Source organism: Electrophorus electricus, chromosome 6, assembly GCF_013358815.1.
Source record: "Electrophorus electricus isolate fEleEle1 chromosome 6, fEleEle1.pri, whole genome shotgun sequence".
Lineage (NCBI taxonomy): Eukaryota > Metazoa > Chordata > Actinopteri > Gymnotiformes > Gymnotidae > Electrophorus > Electrophorus electricus.
In genome coordinates, this window is record NC_049540.1 from 2,629,942 (window position 1) to 2,649,161 (window position 19,220).

The 19,220-nt window shown below is 40.6% G+C and overlaps 2 protein-coding genes across 2 annotated transcripts; both read left to right on the top strand.

Annotated features, from left to right (window-relative positions):
* The first annotated feature begins 305 nt into the window (after window positions 1–305).
* On the top strand, window positions 306–4,837 carry fxyd2 (FXYD domain containing ion transport regulator 2). The gene is made up of 7 exons (XM_027028622.2): window positions 306–392; window positions 1,673–1,803; window positions 3,051–3,086; window positions 3,261–3,335; window positions 3,914–3,950; window positions 4,116–4,174; window positions 4,720–4,837. The coding sequence occupies exons 2-6, from the start codon at window positions 1,794–1,796 to the stop codon at window positions 4,138–4,140; spliced, it is 183 nt and encodes a 60-aa protein (XP_026884423.1). The 5' UTR covers window positions 306–392; window positions 1,673–1,793; the 3' UTR covers window positions 4,141–4,174; window positions 4,720–4,837.
* Window positions 4,838–5,394: 557 nt separating this feature from the next.
* LOC113589130 (rho GTPase-activating protein 35-like) lies at window positions 5,395–17,391 on the top strand. The gene is made up of 7 exons (XM_027028615.2): window positions 5,395–6,030; window positions 9,089–13,084; window positions 13,240–13,381; window positions 14,359–14,436; window positions 15,119–15,250; window positions 16,630–16,735; window positions 16,936–17,391. The coding sequence occupies exons 2-7, from the start codon at window positions 9,356–9,358 to the stop codon at window positions 17,300–17,302; spliced, it is 4,554 nt and encodes a 1,517-aa protein (XP_026884416.2). The 5' UTR covers window positions 5,395–6,030; window positions 9,089–9,355; the 3' UTR covers window positions 17,303–17,391.
* The last annotated feature ends 1,829 nt before the right edge of the window (window positions 17,392–19,220 follow it).

Genomic DNA, 19,220 nt, shown 5'->3' on the forward strand with positions numbered 1-19,220 from the left:
GAGAGCAAGTAAAGTACTATAAAGAACACCATGCAAATGTTGTGGTAGAGTAGAGCAAGACTTCACAAAGAAAGCTACAAATGGAAGGTTTTAAATACAGAGACATGATTCCAGTGATTTGGAAATATTGTACTTCACACAGTCATGCAAATAAAGCAATCTTGACTTGAGAGAGAGAATGAGAGAGAAAGAAGTAATGAGAGAGAGAGAGAGAGAGAGAGAGAGAGAGAGAGAGAAGTAGAGTGAAAGAGAGCAGTAAAGTGTGTGTGTGAGAGAGAGAGAGAGAGAGAGAGAGAGAGAGGGACAAACAGACAGAGAAAGACAGGCAGAGAGAGAGAGAACATTGGCTGAAGTAAGAAGTGACATTTGGAGAGATTCCTCAACTCCCAGTGGTAAGCTGTCTTAAGAATTCCTCACCATGGTACAGTATGTAACTTATTGACTGATTCATTTATGATCTACCAGTCTTGTATTAGAGGCTGACCTTGTCTCTGAGGGCTTTCGTAGTCTCTTGGCTGTCTCTCTTTCAGGTTTCTTTTCCAAATAAACAGACTCAGGTGGACCAACATTCTAGAATTCTTGGCCAGGTTCTAGAATGCTGCAGTCCACCTGATGTCACAAATGTGCAACCTTCAGTTTTATTGTGACACATGCAGTCCACTGTTCTTTATTATAGATCAGTGATGCAGTCTTACTTGTGAGCCATAAGAGGTGCATTTATGTCCTGCCTGAAGGAAGACAATAAAGGTCAAATCCGATTATTTTTTGTACAATTCCTGATTTGATCAGGCTATATGGCTGCTGCAGTATGAGACTGCTACCTAGGAACAGAAAAAGACACTATGTAATTCTTTGCTCTTTAGATTTTAAGAAATCTGATGCATTAGACATGAAACAAGACATTTTGTTTTTAAGTGTATCCTTAGAGCTGAAGGCTTACAATGAGAGTGAAAGCTGACATGATGTACAATTCTTTTAGCTCAGCTTGTCTTCCATTCGTCCTTTTGAATATGGCTGATTAAACCTTAACCGCTCACTGACATAGAACATACTTTTCCTCTTATTTAAGGTCTCTCGCTCATCTTGTGATAAGAATGGAAAAAAAAAATCTAACAAGGACAACCCAGTCATATGCTGAGTGCCATGTAACCTTTGGTCTTATTTACTGTAGAAAGATTACATTTATTAAAGAGAAAAGGGTGTCAAATCTTGTGGAAATGTGTTTTTGACATGGGTGTATTTCTCTGATATTCTGCTCATTTATTGTTTCAATGAATGACCTTGTTGAGTCATTGCCAAAACACACACAGCACACGCTGGTTGAAAATCACAAAACAATGTTCCAATATTATGTTTTTTAGGCTTGAAGATACTAGTGTGAGCAGACACTGAAGACTTAGTCGATTTGGTTCTAGAATTATGCTTCCATAATTTCACTGCTTTTTAAACTAGCCCAATGCCACTGCTGCACCCTGACGTGTAAGATTATTGAACATGCTAATGACAGCAATGTGATACTTGGTATGGATTAGCCACCATGCTCTTCACATGGGTCAGTAAAGAAATAGAACACCCCCACTCACTTGTCTCACTCTCATGCTGTCTCTCTTTCTGTCTCTCTCTTTCTTTCTCCTCCCTCTTGCATACACTCACATGTCACTTGCTGTTCCAGAGGCACTCTATAGCCTTTCAACGAGTCTTATCAGAACCAACTCGCATCCTCCTCTGAGTGTACATTTCACTCAAATCAGCTCTACCAGCCCGAACTGGAACTGAGTTAGAGATCCAGAACAATGAGACAAGGTATGTGTGCACTGTTTGTTTTTAATGCATGTTCAACAGTCACTTATGAAGGAAAGAATTATATATATATATATATATATATATATATATATATATATATATATATATATATATATATATATATTTTACAATTACTTGTCAATTTAAATGTCAGTGGTTCTCTTTATTTCAAACATACATTATGGGCACAACTGTTACACATTCTGTTACTATCAAACGACTGACCTAGGCATAACCAGAGCATCAAGAGATTACCAGAGTAGCTCAGTTATATTCCTGCATCTTATGATGTTTTTGTTTGGTTAAAGGGGAAATGCTGTTCATTTACAGTTCTTAAAAGTGGCATTAGTTCTGTGAAACACATGCAACACTGCCACAATTTTATTTGCTGACACAAATATGGAAGGGAGAACACTGGGTCAGATAAACACCACCAGTAGGTGGTTGGCACACCCCCTCAATGACCCTATACAGGCAGCACCTGAAAGGACAGGGAACATGAGCACATTTTTGAAGTGAATAACTCTAAAGCAAAAAGCACAAGTTCTTCCCAAGATAAATGACCCCTGTCAGGCAAACAAGCTATCAGTTCCGCAACAGTACAGTTAAGTAAATGAGTGATTTTTAATTGCTTCACCCATAGAGCCCTCTATTGCCCTGATTCACTGCCTTTCTTGCTATATGATTTCACTGTTGGTGTGAACTGTTTGTGAAAGATGGTTATTTGTGTGTAGTTTGAAATTTGGATGTTGCATGGATGTTTCTGTGTAAAAGTTCTGTGGAAATGCAGTAAAATTCAGGGGTCAGGCAATGTGACAACACCATTAGGGGTGTGGCCAAATTGCACCAGGATGACTTATTTTATGTTTGGACATTAATGGTACTTAAATGAGTGTTCATATTTGAGAAATAAAATGTTATCTGAAAGTGTTATGACATATTTTATGATAAAAATCAGATATATAATATTACGTTAGGGACCTCCAACCTTCTTGCTGGACAGCTATCTCCCTGCTGAATTTATAGCAAACCCGAAACAAACACTTCTTCAGCCAATTAGTGTCTTTAGAGCTATTTAAGCAGCTGAATCAAGTGTGTTGGATTTGTGGTGGAGCTAAGCTTTGCAGAAAGGAGCTCTCCATGATGGTTGGAGATCTCTGTGATAAGTAATGTTTAAAATAATTTTTATTGTGAATATAATATTTTGGAAATTCACTGTTTTTTGACTGTTTAATTTGTTTCCATAGAAACACCTCTGTACTCTGATGATGACTTCACCTATGGTAAGGCCAGTGACTAAGCATGTGACTATACAACTTCCGAACCAAGTCGTATAGTAGTAGACGCGTCTTAAAGACCGACGGTGGCAGACGGAAACACGACTGAATTTTGAAATGCATGTGCTGCCATCTTGTGGCAATTTGAATACACATAAACTGGTTTTGTGTTTTATTAAGATTATGAGGTTATTAGAAGAGGAGGACTGATCTTCGCTGCCGTGCTGTTTTGTTTGGGTATTGCAATCATATTCAGTGAGTATAACAACCATTAACATTAGATCATTCAGATCTGTTTAAAGACACATTATAAAGCGTTTTTGCATAAGTCAGCTGTAAGAAATTAATTCACAATATAATTTATTTTAGATTCCTTGTGATTAAGCAACAATGACAGATTTATATTATAGAATAGCATTTATAGGATAGTTATATACACAGTATAATTTGAAACATTGTTATTGGTTGAGTGTTTGTTGATTTCCTTTTATTTTAGTTGACTCATTGGTTGAATCAGAGTTTTGTTCCTATGAAATCTCAGAGCCTATCTTTGAGCCATAATGTTTCTCTATGTCATTTCTCAAACACTACCCAGCCATACCTTATAACACCAGACACATGCTTCTATTATATGTCTTTTTCAGTATTTTATATAGGTTCTCATTGTACAGTGTATTGTATAGGTTCTGATATATATATATATATATATATATATATATATATATATATATATATATATATATATATATATACACACACACACACATTATGAGGATTCCCATCAACACAAACGTGCAAGTGTTTTTTTTTTCTTTTCTTCTTTACTTTGATAGGCAAAAGGCTCACCTGTGGGGATAAACGGCCAACCAAGTGAGTGCAAACACACACACACACACAAATGCAGACACATACATATTCACACACACATATATATTCTGAAATAATAGGAATTTGACATGGATGTAGCCTAACAAAAGCAAGCAAACACATGGACACCCAAAATACTAAGCTGCATTCGTTCTTTGTCACATACAGGCCCATGAACACAGATGAACTTTAAACTCGGTGTGGCTGCACAGAGTCACTTTAAGCAGGTACATCAAATCACAACCTAACGGGGCATAGTATAGTGTTTTCTATTTCTCTTGCCTGTTTTCTGTAAGCTCAGGAAAGGAAGTCATGTTTTTTTTTCTGAATGGATCACACACTAAAGAATATTAGAATGTTCCTTTTTAAGGGACATTTTTCCACCACCGATCTTTTCACATAGATAAACAAAGTAGAAAATATTTATCAGATAAATATAATGCAACAGCAATTTCCCGGGGGATTAATAAAGTTCTATCTATCCATCCATCCATTTATCCATCCTTGGCTGCCTGTTTGTCTATCATACCAATTGAAGCTTTAACAGACCTATTCAAGTCAGTAAAAAAGATTTGTGTGAATGCTAATTTTCTCACTTTATTATTAATATTTGGATTTTAAAGTAATTTTGGAACTTTTCTGCTACACTAACAGAAACTTTGACTGATTTCAGATTTACTCGGGCAGGCTTATGCTGTTGCCATGGTCACTTACTGTCAATGTGTCACTGGTCTAGAACCTAACAGTACTACATTTGTTTTGCTCTCCATAGGTAACCTGATATGTATGTCAGTCTAGTCCAATCACCAACAAAGAACACTCCTGTGCCAACTGAAAATGTGAGATCCAGTAATACTAATAATAAAAATAAACACTGATCAGTAAACAACCTTCTTTTGATTTCATTTAGTCTACGTCTGTTTGGTAGATGGTATGTAATAAATCAAAGAATAAGAGGACACGGTTGTTATTATTATAAATTACTTTCTCAATGCCTCTCAAAAAGGGTTTCAACTTTTTGCCATGGTTAGCTGTATCACTACAAAGAAAGCCCCAGTAGGCCACGTAATCAAAAGCAATGCATCTTCACAGAAAATATTCAAATCAAGACCAAAACAATACAGAGCACATCGAGCCGAACTAAGTCCCAGGTGTCTGAACGTATACAAAATATTAGATCATTTTCAATAATGTCCGGTCTATGGTATCCTGTTTGTGAAAAGAACGTCACACCCACAAACTAAAGAAAGCCTTTGAAGTTATACATTTGCATATAGTCGTTGAATGCTCAGACCGGGCTGTGTATAAGCGTGCATATTTGTACGTGTTCATGTTTGCTCGTCGCAATATGCGCTGTGCTGTAGTGCTGTGCACGCGCCACTGGGCGAGTCTGGGCTGTCTCTGTAACTCGGTTTTTTTTTCCACGAAAAAAAGGGATAGAGGGGAGTTGGGTTCGGGCGGAGGGGCCGCCATTATTGGGAAGCTAGCTAGAAAAACCACATTCACCCACATGCAGGACTGCAACACATTTGATAGCGTTTATGCATTGCGTTTTTATGATTCAGTCATTAAGCGGGATCTTGAGGCTTATTGGGAAGTCGGGGCTACACATGCTGTCTGCATACGATGAAATCAGCATATTATTTTGGCCACAACAAAGGACGTTATAATTGGCCAAAGCAACGTGGTAAGGCCGGAGGAAAACTGAAGGAAATCTTTTTTTCCTTCCGAAAACCACCAGTATAAAATCGTCAACAAGCGATTCTTTGCTGGACATCGCTTCTAATGGATTTTGCAAGCCACTGGGTACGTTACTCGAAAGAGAGAACAGCAGGAGCCGGTTAAACCAAGAATATTCATTGAAACCCGTAGAGCTGCTTTAACAAATATATAAAAGCATCTCAAGAATCTTTAGAAAGGTCATATAGAAAATAACCGGCTTTGTAATTATACGGGACCATATTCTCCGACCTCGTTGCCTAAATGCACCGAACCGGCTGAAGACCTTAACATTGGCCTGGACTGGGAGGAGGGGTTGGAACCGGAGAAAAAAAGGAAGGAAGACGGGACAAACGCAATCATGGTATGCTAGCTATGTATCATGTCAAAATGTTTTATTACGAATGACTTACAATCCGGAGAGCGCGCTTACAACTTTTAATAGCCGTTATACTGGAAAAAAAAGCATTTACTCAGTAAGACAGCAGGTTTCTGCCAACTGAAGAAAGGTCTGCATTTTTAGCCATGCAGCTATAGCTTGCTAGCGATACAAACATTGAAAGTGGATCTTTGCTGTCTCTAGGTTGGTTGCCTGGCTAATGCAGGCACGGCTAGAATGGGGAAGGGTTGCCCATCCGTGTTTGCTTGTGGCCTGTTGTGGTCTGATGATGTTTTCTTTCTAACACTTTTGCCCGTCGGTCTCCTTGAGCGAAGTTTATTAGTCTATGCTTTTGTTTTGGGGTAATATTTTAAAACGGTTTGCATAATTTGAGAAGAACTAAGTAGACGGACTGTTAACCAGGTGTCGTTATTGTTCGCATCACTTGCATTAGCTTATGACAGACGGGACTTTAGATACCTTTGGAGTTATTTTAAGTGCCAATTATTGTAATCCAGACGCAAATATTTAATATGTTCAGTTTTCATATTTCACAAAATAGTTGTCATTCGTGATTTTCATCTTAAACACTTCAAGACATTGCCTGTCAGTTGAAAATGCGTTCCCTGAAAACAGACGGCTGAGACGTGGATGTAAAAAGCTAGTGGTGTTGGGTCACTAGCCTTTGTTGCTACTGCGCTTGACATAGCAAAGCCTGTTTTCTCAGTCTGACCATGTGGACTATTTGGTGCAACGGGAGTTTTAATATAGGACATTATTCTACTGACTGCATTTCTTGAGGAGGATCTATGGCTCTTGAAGAGATACATAATTGAAGAGACACATAATAATTTGAAAGTACTTTTTAAATGTTCCCTTTGCTTATTAGGAACTGACTTCACTGAACCTATCAGTGATTAGTAACCAATACACAGGTAGTCAGGTGGGTATATTTAATTATATTTGCTGGCATGTGTGCAGCTGAGCTCACCAACTGCCATAAAAATGAATAAAATAGTTAATTACTTGCCTTAAGATAATACCTTTGTTTTTAAACATGCATTAGGATTAACTGCAGTTTTTGACTATTTTACTAGACAAGATGTTCAGTTACTTACTTACATGCTTTAAACATGTTTCTTATTGTATCCCAAGAGGGACATGGCATAGCACTGGGCTTCGTGATTTCTCTGCTCCAGCACAACTGCATCTTCTGGCAAGCTGAATGTGGTGTGCTGGAGGAAAGAGCACTTTCCAACCTCAAAGATCACTTGTGAGGAAACCTTGCTCCACGCTCAGTGATGCACTTGTTTCTCTGATGTATAATGTGGATGGTGCAGGCTTTGTTACAATGAGATTGGGGAAACCCTCACCTCCAAATTTTAACAGTTTCTTTATGGCAGTTGTCAGCTCAGTCTGTGAAATCTGCCTGTTCAGCTATTTAAATAAAAATGATACTCATGTTACTACAACTACTACTATTACTACTAAGAGTAATTTTTTTTTATAAATCTTTGAATGCAGTTTCATAAAGTACACATGGAATAAAATGACCAAGATTAAAAAAATAAATAAATTACTGAATTAGTATTGTAATTGTAAGTAAAATATGAAGTGGCTCTGCTGGGGTAATATGGGGTAAAATGAGAGAGTGAGATGTAGCCCATATTCATAACAAGAAATACACCAAACAAAATACATGCCACTTGATTTTGTATTTTATGAAGGCTTCATTGTGCGTGTTAATCTGCACTCATAAAATTTGATTTGTTTGCTTGCTACATGGCTTCTGATTGCTTGGTCGTGTAGTTGGCTAACAGGAAACACTCATCACATATCCAAGCTATCTGATATGTCTTCGTCCCTCATATTCTGTTATTGGTCCAGTGTGGACATTTGACGTAAGAGGATTAGGTTGTCCTCACCATCTGTCAGAGTGCAGCAGATAAGATGATGGAATATAGTTGAATTTTAGTTGCATTATATCAACATTCCCAGGTGTGTGTGTGTGATGGAGTGAGAGAATGAGTAAGTGAAATTCACAGAGCAAATATCGAAAGCTTAAATGGAATAAAGAGAAGTGCTGAACTATTTCACTGCTGAAGTGAAATTCTTCATTTCCTCAAAAATAGAATAAGGCTAAATAAGGGGTTAACTAAGGCCATTTTACTGTTTACAGTGTGTCTAAATAGTGTGTTAAACCTCATGTAAGGCAAAATGGCTTTATTCATATTCACATTCGAGAAACTAGGACAGAAATTCCTGCAGCTCATTTAACTGATCTAAACTCTCATGTGTGAACATTTAGGCACTCAGTGTCTGAATGTGGTGAGCTGGCCATGCTATAAATGTTGGCAGAAGAGAAAAGTGCAGTATGTACTGTATGTAACTCAGTACTAATGGACAAGGCTGTAATTTGGTCTCGTATGTTGGGAGTACTATTGATTGCTGGATATTCAGAAAAAGATAAGGGAGAAGGGGTGTGACTATGGAGTGTCTGAGATTGTCTCATTGCTTACTGCTTAGATTTTTGCAGGACGTCTTGCTTGTAGTATGTGCATCATGAGGTATTTTTATTTTCTGACTAACATAATCATTTGATGCTTGTGATTTGCTGCTGATATTAACATCGTAAGTGAGCAAAGGAAGCTTCCAGTGGTTCTGAGTGATTTTTATTACATCATTCTATTGATTGGAATGATACTGAATCTGCACATCCATCAGTTTTATTATTAATTAGTGTAATGTTAAATGGGTTATGTGATCGTTGGCTTGTGCAAACATACCCCTTTGCAGAGATGCTAAGTGTTTTATTATCTTGAGTGTTTTGCATCTAGTGAATGTCATTACTTTGTTTTGAAGATGTTTGGTGCAGAGTAGTACAGATGTAAATATTAATATTACATTTAGTAAAGTTCAACTTGTGTATTTTGTAGAACTTCTCATCACCTCTCACATTTTTTTGTATTAAAATATGCAAAATATATAATACTTTATAAGTAATTCATTCTCTCTCTCTCTTTTTTCCCCCCTTCCTTTTCAGAATGGCTATTGCTAAAGGCCCCTCACTCCAAACATTTGATGTTTTTTTTCCCACCTATACATTTTTCTACACCAGTTTCTCTCTAATATGGGCAAGAAACACACAAGCATGATTGATCTGATGTAGAATAAAAGGTATCACATCAAAGAACAAAGATGTATCAAATGTGATCATACAAAACAATTTCACTTCACACTTTATGGACACGTGTCAGCGAGTCATCCTGTGTCAAACTTTGTGGCATGGCAACATGAGTGCCCGCATACGATGATGGCTAAGAAGCAAGATTCACGGGCGGCCACATACAACTTGGTTGTTGTTGGTCTCTCGGGCACTGAAAAGGAGAAAGGCCAGTGTGGTGTTGGCAAGTCTTGCCTTTGTAATCGCTTTGTCCGCCCTAGCGCAGATGACTTTCATCTTGATCACACATCAGTATTAAGCACCAGCGATTTTGGTGGCCGAGTTGTCAACAATGACCACTTCCTGTTTTGGGGAGAAGTGGAGCGGGTTTTGGAAGATGGTACAGAGTGCAGGATGCATGTGGTCGAGCAGACCGAGTTCATTGATGACCAGACATTTCAGCCACATCGTAGCACAGCTTTGCAGCCTTATATTAAAAGAGCAGCCTCCACAAAACTGGCTTCTGCAGAAAAGCTCATGTATTTTTGTACAGACCAATTGGGCCTGGAACAAGACTTTGAGCAAAAGCAAATGCCAGAGGGCAAGCTACAGGTAGATGGCTTTCTACTCTGTGTAGATGTCAGTCGAGGGATGAATCGCAACTTTGATGACCAAATGAAGTTTGTCACCAACCTTTATAATCACCTAGGAAAGACAAAGAAACCTGTCGTTCTGGTTCTCACTAAGTGTGACGAAGGTGTTGAGCGTTATATCAAGGACTCTCATACATTTGCTATCACTAAGAAGAACTTGCAGGTTGTTGAAACATCAGCTCGATCTAATGTCAATGTGGACTTAGCTTTTCTTACCTTGCTTCAGCTGATTGATAAGGGAAGAGGCAAAGCTAAGATAATACCTTACTTTGAGGCCCTGAAGCATCAAAGTCAACTAATTGCTTCTGCGAAGGACCGCTATGAATGGTTGGTGAACCATATGGTAAAGAATCACAATGAGACCTGGCCCAATATCAGCCGGCGCATGCAGACATCACCAGAATACAAGGAATATGTTTTTTTAGAAGGTACAGCCAAGGCAAAAAAGCTTTTCCAGCAGCATATTCATCGCCTGAAACAAGAGCACATTGAAAGACGTCGTAAAGGATATTTAAGTACTCTTCCATTGGCATTGAACTCCTTAGTATCTGAATTAGATGAAATTGAACATTTGAGCTGGGCTGGGGTGCAGAAGGTGCTTGAGTCCAAAAAGGACTTTGACCATTGGTTTGTGGTACTGGAAGATGCACCATGGGAGGACACCCCACATCTCGACAATATGGAAGATGAACGAATACCCTTCGATGTGCTGGACACGACTGCAGCAGAAATCATCTTTGATGCACACCTTGAACATTTGCGGAATGAGTGCAGGCGTGCCGAGATGCGCCATGAGTTCAAGATGAAACTGGCATCATCACCCTTTGTCACCCCTGGCAAGCCATGGGAAGAAGCACGCAGTTTCATAATGAATGAAGATTTCTACCAGTGGCTGGAGGAGCCAGAATACTTGGACATCTACAACAGACACCAGAAGGTGATCATTGACAGGGCGAAGGAGGATTTCCAGGAACTTCTGTTGGAGTATTCTGAGCTTTTCTATGAACTTGAAGTGGATGCCAAGCCAAGTAAAGAAAAGATGGGAGCAATTCAGGAAGTACTTGGGGATGAGCAACGCTTCAAGGCATTACAGAAGTTACAGGCTGAGAGAGATGCTTTAGTTCTAAAGCACATTCATTTTGTCTACCACCCAACTAAGGATACCTGCCCTAGCTGCCCACACTGTGTTGACAACAAGATCGAACAAATATTAGCCTTGTGTTTCCCCACACGCTACCCTTCCTTTGGAAAGTTCCATATAAATGAAAGCAAAGCAGACAGGATAAACCTAGTTATCTTGGGTAAAGATGGTTTAGCAAGAGAGTTAGCTAATGAGATTCGGTCTTTGTGTACCAATGATGACCGCTATGTGCTTGATGGTAAAATGTATGAGCTAGTACTTAGGCCCATTGAGGGCAACGTGAGGCTTCCTGTCAACTCCTTCCATACAACCACTTTCACACCTCATGGGTGCCTGTGTTTGTACAATTCCAAGGAGTCTTTGTCTTATGTAATGGAGAGTATTGAGAAGTTGCGAGAGTCCACACTTGGCAGAAGGGAGAACCATATAGCCCAACTTCCTCTGTCTCTTTTGTTAATCACGAAAAGAGGAGTGGGAGCACTGGGTGACATTGGTGGGGAGACTGCCCAAACCCTAATCTCCCAGGGCCAGCAGGTAGCTCTAAGACTTCAGTGTCATTTTTTGGAACCTGCCTCCCCAGGTTCAGGATATGGGCGAAATGTGAATGAAAGACAGATAAACCAGGTCTTAAGGGGTCTGTTGGACTCCAAGAGAAATGTGTTCCGTAGCAGTTCCCCACCTCCACCCCCTCTGCCTCCAAGCATCAGAGATTTACAGCAGGATCAGAGTCCGGAGGCAGACCTGCGTATTGTCATGTGCCTAATGTGTGGAGATTCCTATGACGTAGATCAACTTCTCGCGCCATTCTTGCTGCCTCAGCACTGCAGACCAACATCTCCCCACTGCAGCAGTACATCAGTGCTGCTGGAGCAGATAGTCAGTGGCCACAGACAGACAATAGAACTGTCTCTGCTGTCCTATCATGCTTCCTTTACCATGCGTAAAAGTCGGCTGGTACATGGGTATATAGGTGTTTACTCTGCTCGTCGTAAGGCCTCATTGGAAACCTTGTGTGCCTTCCTCTGTGAGGTTCCTGATATCATTCCAGTCCAGTTGCTAGCTGTAGGAGAAACCCAGGCAGAGCTCACAGACTCTGATTATGCGCGAGAACTACTGGTCCAGGGTGAGGAACTAGCCCATGAAATTGAGGGCCGTTTTACCAGTGTGGTCTGTGGACCAGGAGGAGTTGTTGGAGGACATCACAGAATAGACCTTCTACAACCCTTCTTAATGGAGGTGGTGGAGAAAAGAACTCTTGTTGAGGCCACTCACATGTATGATAATGTTGCAGAGGCCTGTAGCACAAATGAGAATGTGTATTCACCTCATTGTGGCTCCCCTAGTCCTGTCACGATGCTGTTAGACTCTGAAGAAGACATGGAAGCATCCCCGCCTTACCATGATGGTACACTCACCTCTCATAGTGGATTCAGACTGCCTGACCTGGATTCAGCTGACACGTTCTCTGTCATCTCTGAACTTAGCACCTTTGAAAATAAGCTGAACCACAAAGCACCTCTACAAGTGAGGCCCAGACCTAGTGTCACATTTGACCTTAGAAAGCACAACTTTAACCCCTATATGGATCCAGTCAGCCATCGGCGGTCTCTTACTTCTAATGTGACCTGGCCTCCTGGTGGGGATGGTGTCTACGATCCTTCTGATTATGCTGAGCCTATGGATGCTGTTACCAAGCCGAGACCCAGCCATGAAGAGAACATCTACTCTGTGCCTCATGACAGCACACAGGGTAAGATCATAACGATCCGTAACTCCAACAGGATGCACTCTAATGGAGGTGGTAACGGCTCTGACAGCGAAGGGGATGGCAGCTCTTTAGAGCGTCGGCGCAAGTTCTCTGCGGCAGGTGTGAAGCCTCGGCTTTACCGGGATCGTTCCAAGCGTCTGGGCAAGTTCAGCAGCTTCCGCACCAGTTTTTCCATTTGCAGTGATGATGAACTTGGTGTCCTTCCGAAGACAAAGGAGGATGAAGTAACAGCACTGAAGGGAGAAACACTTATTGAGGAAGTAGATGATCCAAAGAAGAAGAACATTCTGAGGAGCCTTCGCCGACCAGGCAAAGTAAGTTCATTACACACTGCTTTACTTTACTTTACTTTGCACTCTATTTTTACTTCTTCATTGTACTGTAGCAGGCTTCCACCCTGCAAATACCTTTTAAGCTTAAGGTTCAAATTTACTAAACCTAAATGTCTATCTGTACTTTTGCTCTGCAGAAAACCAGGCTAAAGCCCCGCCACTCGATCTCTAAACCTCTGGAGAGTAATTACTTTGGGGTGCCTTTGGTTAGTGTTGTGTCATCTGACCGACCCATCCCACTGTTCATTGACAAATGCATCCGCTTCATTGAGGCCACAGGTAATATTACCTTTTGTTATTTCACTGTTTTCTTTCAGGTGATGGGGTGTCTTCAGTATAAGAGACTGGACATGCAAATACACTCAGGCACAGCACTCAAGTGCCACTGTAGAGCTCTTAGTGTTCAGATCAAGTTCTGCACAAGGCGGCAGCTTCCCCATCTATGTAGTAGAGAATGTGATCAGATCATCTACAGGAAAATCTGTAGCTCTTGAGTAGTTTTCAATGTTCAGGCAATGTTATGGACCCAGTATTATGGACTCTGCTGAACCATAATAGATTATGGCATTAGCTGAATTGAATGCTTTAGATCAGGCAAAACAAAATTGCACTGGGTTTTATACAGCCAGGGCAGAGGCTGAGGAGCTGAGAAGTATTTGTTTGGAAGTGTTTATTTTTGTTGCGTGCTATTTTGTCAAGTAGGGTTCTGAATGTCTCTGGACTTGAGTGACCCACTCAAACACACCCATGTGTGTGGGTGTTTGAGTGTAACTTTGTCAGGTGTATCACATTTCATAGAAAGCAGTACTTGTCACAGCTTTTAATTTTATGTAGATTCTCGGTGGTATACTTATACACTTGATGTCTGGATTTATGATTTCTTTGAGAAGATTAAAGATATGCTCTCTTTTCTCATACACATTAACTGAACATTTTTAATTTGTTTCTCAATAACTTTTTGAAAACAACACAAGTTGTTAGCATTATTAGGTACTGCATCACTGATAATTTCTAAATGATGTAATAGGATCCTATTTTCCCCAGTCTACCACTGAAGAACATCTTGCGTAATGTCTGTCCAGTGTACAAAACTCCTGGGTTTGCATGCAAACAAAAACAGGGAAGCGAGATTTTCAAGAAAAACTATGCTTTAGTGCTTTTATTGTGTTTAATATGAACACATATAAAAGAAACATTCAGACTTTCCTCTTTCCCACATGGTTAAATGTTAACCTTTCTCTCTCTGCCTTTCTCAGGTTTGACTACAGAGGGTATATATAGGGTGAGTGGAAACAAGGCAGAGATGGAGAGCATGCAGAGACAGTTTGAACAGGGTGAGTTCATATTGTCTGTAAAATCACCCAACTGATGTTTCCAAAAAAAAAGGGAACTTAGGAGTGGTTGTTGCAGAATGTCTGTCAAATGAAACGTTTTTTTTTTTTTCCTGACCTTTTTGTATTTTTCCAGTTTTGCACTGTAAGCGCTATTCATGTTTTGCCTAATTATCGTGTTCATAGTATGAATGAGTGTGGGTTTAATTACCCAAACCTTTGCCCAAGCGTTTCTGATGAATTTTAAAATGAATCTTAGTGCTCCTCATTCAAGAAAGCTGTCAGGTTCTTAACTGTTTTCGTGATGTGGGTTAATGTGATTGTCATGTCACAATTAGCAAATGCTTGTAACTTCAGGAAAATTGTCATGGATGACCTGCATAAATGGAAAGAATGCCATCACATTTGTACAGCTCATGCTTTACTTTAACTGTAAATTATCATTTCAGAAGTGTCTTATACAAAACACCTGTCATTCCATCACAAATATGCTGTATAAGTGCAAAAAATAATAAGCTTTATAGATTGGAAGTTCAGAGGTCTGTAATGGAAAATATTTAAAGAATGAATCTGTAAGTACTGGGCTGAGGTCCATGGATGGCAAAGAACCTTTGATTTTACTCTCTTGATTTCTCTGCCTCTCTTCCGCTCTCTCTTGGTCCCCTCTCACCTTTCTTCTCCAAAGACCACGGTCTGGACCTGGTGGAGAAGGATTTCACAGTCAACACGGTAGCTGGAGCTCTGAAGAGCTTTTTCTCAGAGCTACCAGAACCCTTGGTTCCGTACAGTGCACAGGTGGAGCTGGTGGAGGCTTACAGTAAGTTTTCAGTTTAAGTAACAATACGTCACCCACCCATACTGTACTTACACACTACACCTAAGGATTGACTCTCTTGCCACATAGTGTAAGGCACTATGTGTAAGCAATAAACAAATAACTTAATAAAAATTTAAATAAAAATGAAAAACCCAGGGATGCAGAGGAAGAAAGGGTGAAAAATCACTTTGAAGGAGCTACAAATATCATTAGCTGAAACAGTACTGAAGGTGCATCTGTCAACGATATCAAGAGTTTTGCATACATTTGGCTTGTAGGGAGAGCTGTGGTGACTAGGAAGTACCCATTACTGAATTAAAGGCCTATAATGGCCAGGTCAAAGGCCAGATCTTGACCCAAACAAGAATCTTTGGCACTACTTAAATTGTGGTCCACAAGCATAATCCAACCAACCTTAATATCCTGGGGCAAATATGACAGGAAGAAATGCTATCAAAAAGTATCCAAGCTAGTAAAACCTACACCAAAAGAATAAGATAATCTTGCAAGAAAATTTACTTATTGGTTTTGCCTAAAAAAACTGGCTGTAACACTCAAGTTAACGACTTTAAATATAGGCCTGTAATCCAGGCAAGTCTGATGAGAGTTTAAGAGATTTGAATACTTGGCACGGTACTGTATATTTAAGTACAATTTTCCCAACATCCTTGGCTTTATACTACATCTCTCTGTTAATAACATATTTAAAGTATCATGCTAGCCCACTGAGTATAGGCAGTTTTTTTTTTACCTCCTTATTGTACAGTCATTTGCATGATCCTCACTGGCATCTGGAAGTTTTCATTCACTGTTGTCTAATGAGACTTTGTCAGTTTGATTGTTGGTGCACTGTTCTTTTAAGCCTGAAAATTGTCAGGGTACTTTCATTGTGGATTGTTCATATCAGCAGTGTTATTTAGTCTCAAGAATAGTGTGAATGTGTCTGGAAGGCCACCTCTTGACAGTTTCCTAGAGATGTAACGCCTATATCTGGAAGTGCTGCAGCTAGCGTTTTCTCTGACATGCCTGATGTGAATCATGATGGGCTCACTGAGGATAGCTCTTGAGCTGAATCAGTTGTGTTCACACACAACCGATGATGCATTGTGCAGGCCTGTCTAGTTCTTCACTAGCCCATCACAGAATGGCAGACCCAGAAATGGCACTAGCAGGAAGAATGGTAAATGAGGGGGCATTGGTTTTATTTGAAAGATTAGAATCACAGTAATGGTTTATTTTATACTAGAAATTAACCAAAGGGCAGATTCATAATCTTTGTTAGTGTCTTATTTACAAAAGCTGATATCACCCAATAAATACAATTCACGTGAAACCAGACAGCGCTCAGAATGACTTCAAACACATGTCTGTCTATGCAGAGATAAATGAGCGGGAGCAGAGGCTGCAGACCATGAAGGACATCCTGAGGAGATTTCCCCGTGAGAACTATGAAGTCTTCAAGCACGTCATGAGTCACTTGAACAAGTATGCATGTCGCTGCTTTGGTTCTTGACTCTTGTTATTTTGCTCTAAAACTTTGGCTCCTAGCTACAAACGCTCTGGGACCATTGGTGCTTCCATTTTCCGCTCCTCCCACATGTCAGGAGTTCAATAAAGCATCATCTTTCTTTTTGTCTCTTTCTGTTACTTCCTATCCTCCATCTTTCTTTTATTTCATTCCCCAGAGTCAGCCAGTGGAACCGAGTGAACCTAATGACCAGCGAGAACCTGTCCATCTGTTTCTGGCCAACTCTGATGCGACCCGACTTCACCACAATGGATGCGCTGACGGCCACTAGAACCTACCAGACAATCATCGAAACCTTCATCCATCAGTGCGCCTTCTTCTTCTATAACCAGGCGGCCGCAGAGTCACCCACCGGGCCCTTTGGCCTGCCCGGACCCCTGGTGCCATCAGGGTTGCCCCCGTCCCCCACGGCTGCCCCATCATGTATTGCCCCATCCCCGCACTTCAGCCCCCTGCTGCAGTCACCTCCCCGCTCACCCCCCCCAAGCCCCCACACTGTCCCAGCCGAACCACAGACACTGTGACCCAGGGAAGTGTAGGTGCACATACACATGCACACACACACACCCACAGACATGCACACATACACCTTCCCATTCACATTTTATTGCCTAATGCCTGCACGCGCATTCACTATACTTGCAAACATGTTTCATGTTCATAAACCTCACACACACTCGCGATGCGAGTATTATAGACACAAACAAAATCTTTCTCTCATTCCTTTTTTCCTGCAAACACAGTTATACACAAGAAATATGTATGGACAGGGCAGTGTTGCTTCTTTTATTTGGATACCTTGCTTCAGCACTGTCTCTAGGAGAGTTGGTGAATATCAGTTTTACGCACACTTGAAATCGTAGCATGCTATTGAGTAGCTTGAGCACCATAGAATGTTTTGTCTTCATAGCTTTGTATGTACTTTTTCATACATCCTCCCTCTCATGCACATGCACACACACATTGATTCTCATTATCACTATCTGCATCCACTACATCCTCTATGTCTGTGGAAGCCATCCTACAGCATGGGGCTCTCACTGTGCAGGAGAGTCCGAACGGAATGGTTTGCCGTCTAGCAGTTTTTCCTCTTCTTCTCTCTCCCCCTCTTCCTGGCTTTTCTGGCTCCCTCAGTCCAGTTCTGCTTTGATGGTGTCCTGGTCTGCGACTGGTGCTGCTGTTTGGACCAGAACAGGATGAAGGAGATGGAGTTGTGGAGATGCACATTACGAATCCATCCGAGCACTTACTTCTCCTTTTAACGAGTTGTCGGATGAAGATGCAGATACTTTGGGAGAATATTTTTGTTTTTTAGGTGAATGGAATCACTGTAGCTGCCTCCTCATTTGCCAATTTGTCTGACCCTAATGAAAACTTTCCCCAGTGTTGGTTTAATCCACCTGAGCCTTTATTAAAAACAGTAAGGATTTAAAAAGATGAAGATGTCACAGATGAAACAAACAAACCTTGTTGTTAGGTTTAGTTCATCCTGTACTAAGCATAATGCTTGGGCATCTTGACAGATGAGGGTGTGACATTTTTGAAGCTCTGCTTTTGTTTGTCCATCTGGATGTATGCCCTTAAATTCAGCCATTGTGAGTGCACCGATTTAAAAAAAAAAAAACGTTTCCTTCCTTCTGAGGTCTGACTCTTCCTGGAGAACTGGGATTAAATTGGCAGAACCTTTCACACCAGATTATTGGAGGGGATGCACTTTAATGTTTGACTGAAGAAGCGCACTGGCGCTTTTATTGACTTTGAACTTTGACATTTAACCTCTGAACTTTTAACCAAGGGCGAACCCAAAATTCCTTACACCTTAATGTAGGACACGAATTCCAAAAATCCTGCTAATAGGCTTTTGAATGGATGCTCTCCCTGACTGTTTAAAAGAAAATGAAAAAAAGCCCCCCCCCCCCCCCCGAAAAAAACCCTTGCACCATTTTCATCTACTAACCTAAAGCACTTTGATTTTCTTTCACTTTTTGCTCAGACCTGTTTTGTGAAACGTAACACTGAATTCCATTTGACGTAAATCGAAGCCCATGTTGGGGATGGTTTATGATCTTCACGGGGCATCTGAGTGTCTTTGTCCTGGATTTTCCTCTTCCATCTGAGATTACAGCGGAACCCTGATTGCTGCCATTAACCCGTGTGATGGCTATTTCTGTGGAGTCCTCATTACTCAGACCCGTGCAGCGTTCCTGTTCACTGCTCCTGAGTCTTGTCCACCACCTCAATTTTCCAGAGCGTTACACGAAATCATATGATGTGCAAAGATACAGTGACTCATTGTGTGTAGATTGTAAATGACTTCACTATTCTCGTAAGATGCGTTCTGGAACAGATTTGTATTGTATACATTTTGCTTGAAATACCCCTTCATTTTCTCCTTTAAGCCAGCCAAGGTACAGTAGCTGAAGTACCAAAGTCATGCTCAGT

Coding starts and splice junctions, on each gene's coding strand:
- fxyd2 (XM_027028622.2), top strand. Junction 3,087..3,260: donor TGATGATGACTTCACCTATG/GTAAGGCCAGTG, acceptor TGTTTTATTAAG/ATTATGAGGTTATTAGAAGA. Junction 3,951..4,115: donor GGGGATAAACGGCCAACCAA/GTGAGTGCAAAC, acceptor TGTCACATACAG/GCCCATGAACACAGATGAAC.
- LOC113589130 (XM_027028615.2), top strand. CDS start 9,356: ATGATGGCTAAGAAGCAAGATTCACGGGCGGCCACATACAACTTGGTT. Junction 14,437..15,118: donor GCAGAGACAGTTTGAACAGG/GTGAGTTCATAT, acceptor TCTTCTCCAAAG/ACCACGGTCTGGACCTGGTG. Junction 16,736..16,935: donor GTCATGAGTCACTTGAACAA/GTATGCATGTCG, acceptor TTCATTCCCCAG/AGTCAGCCAGTGGAACCGAG.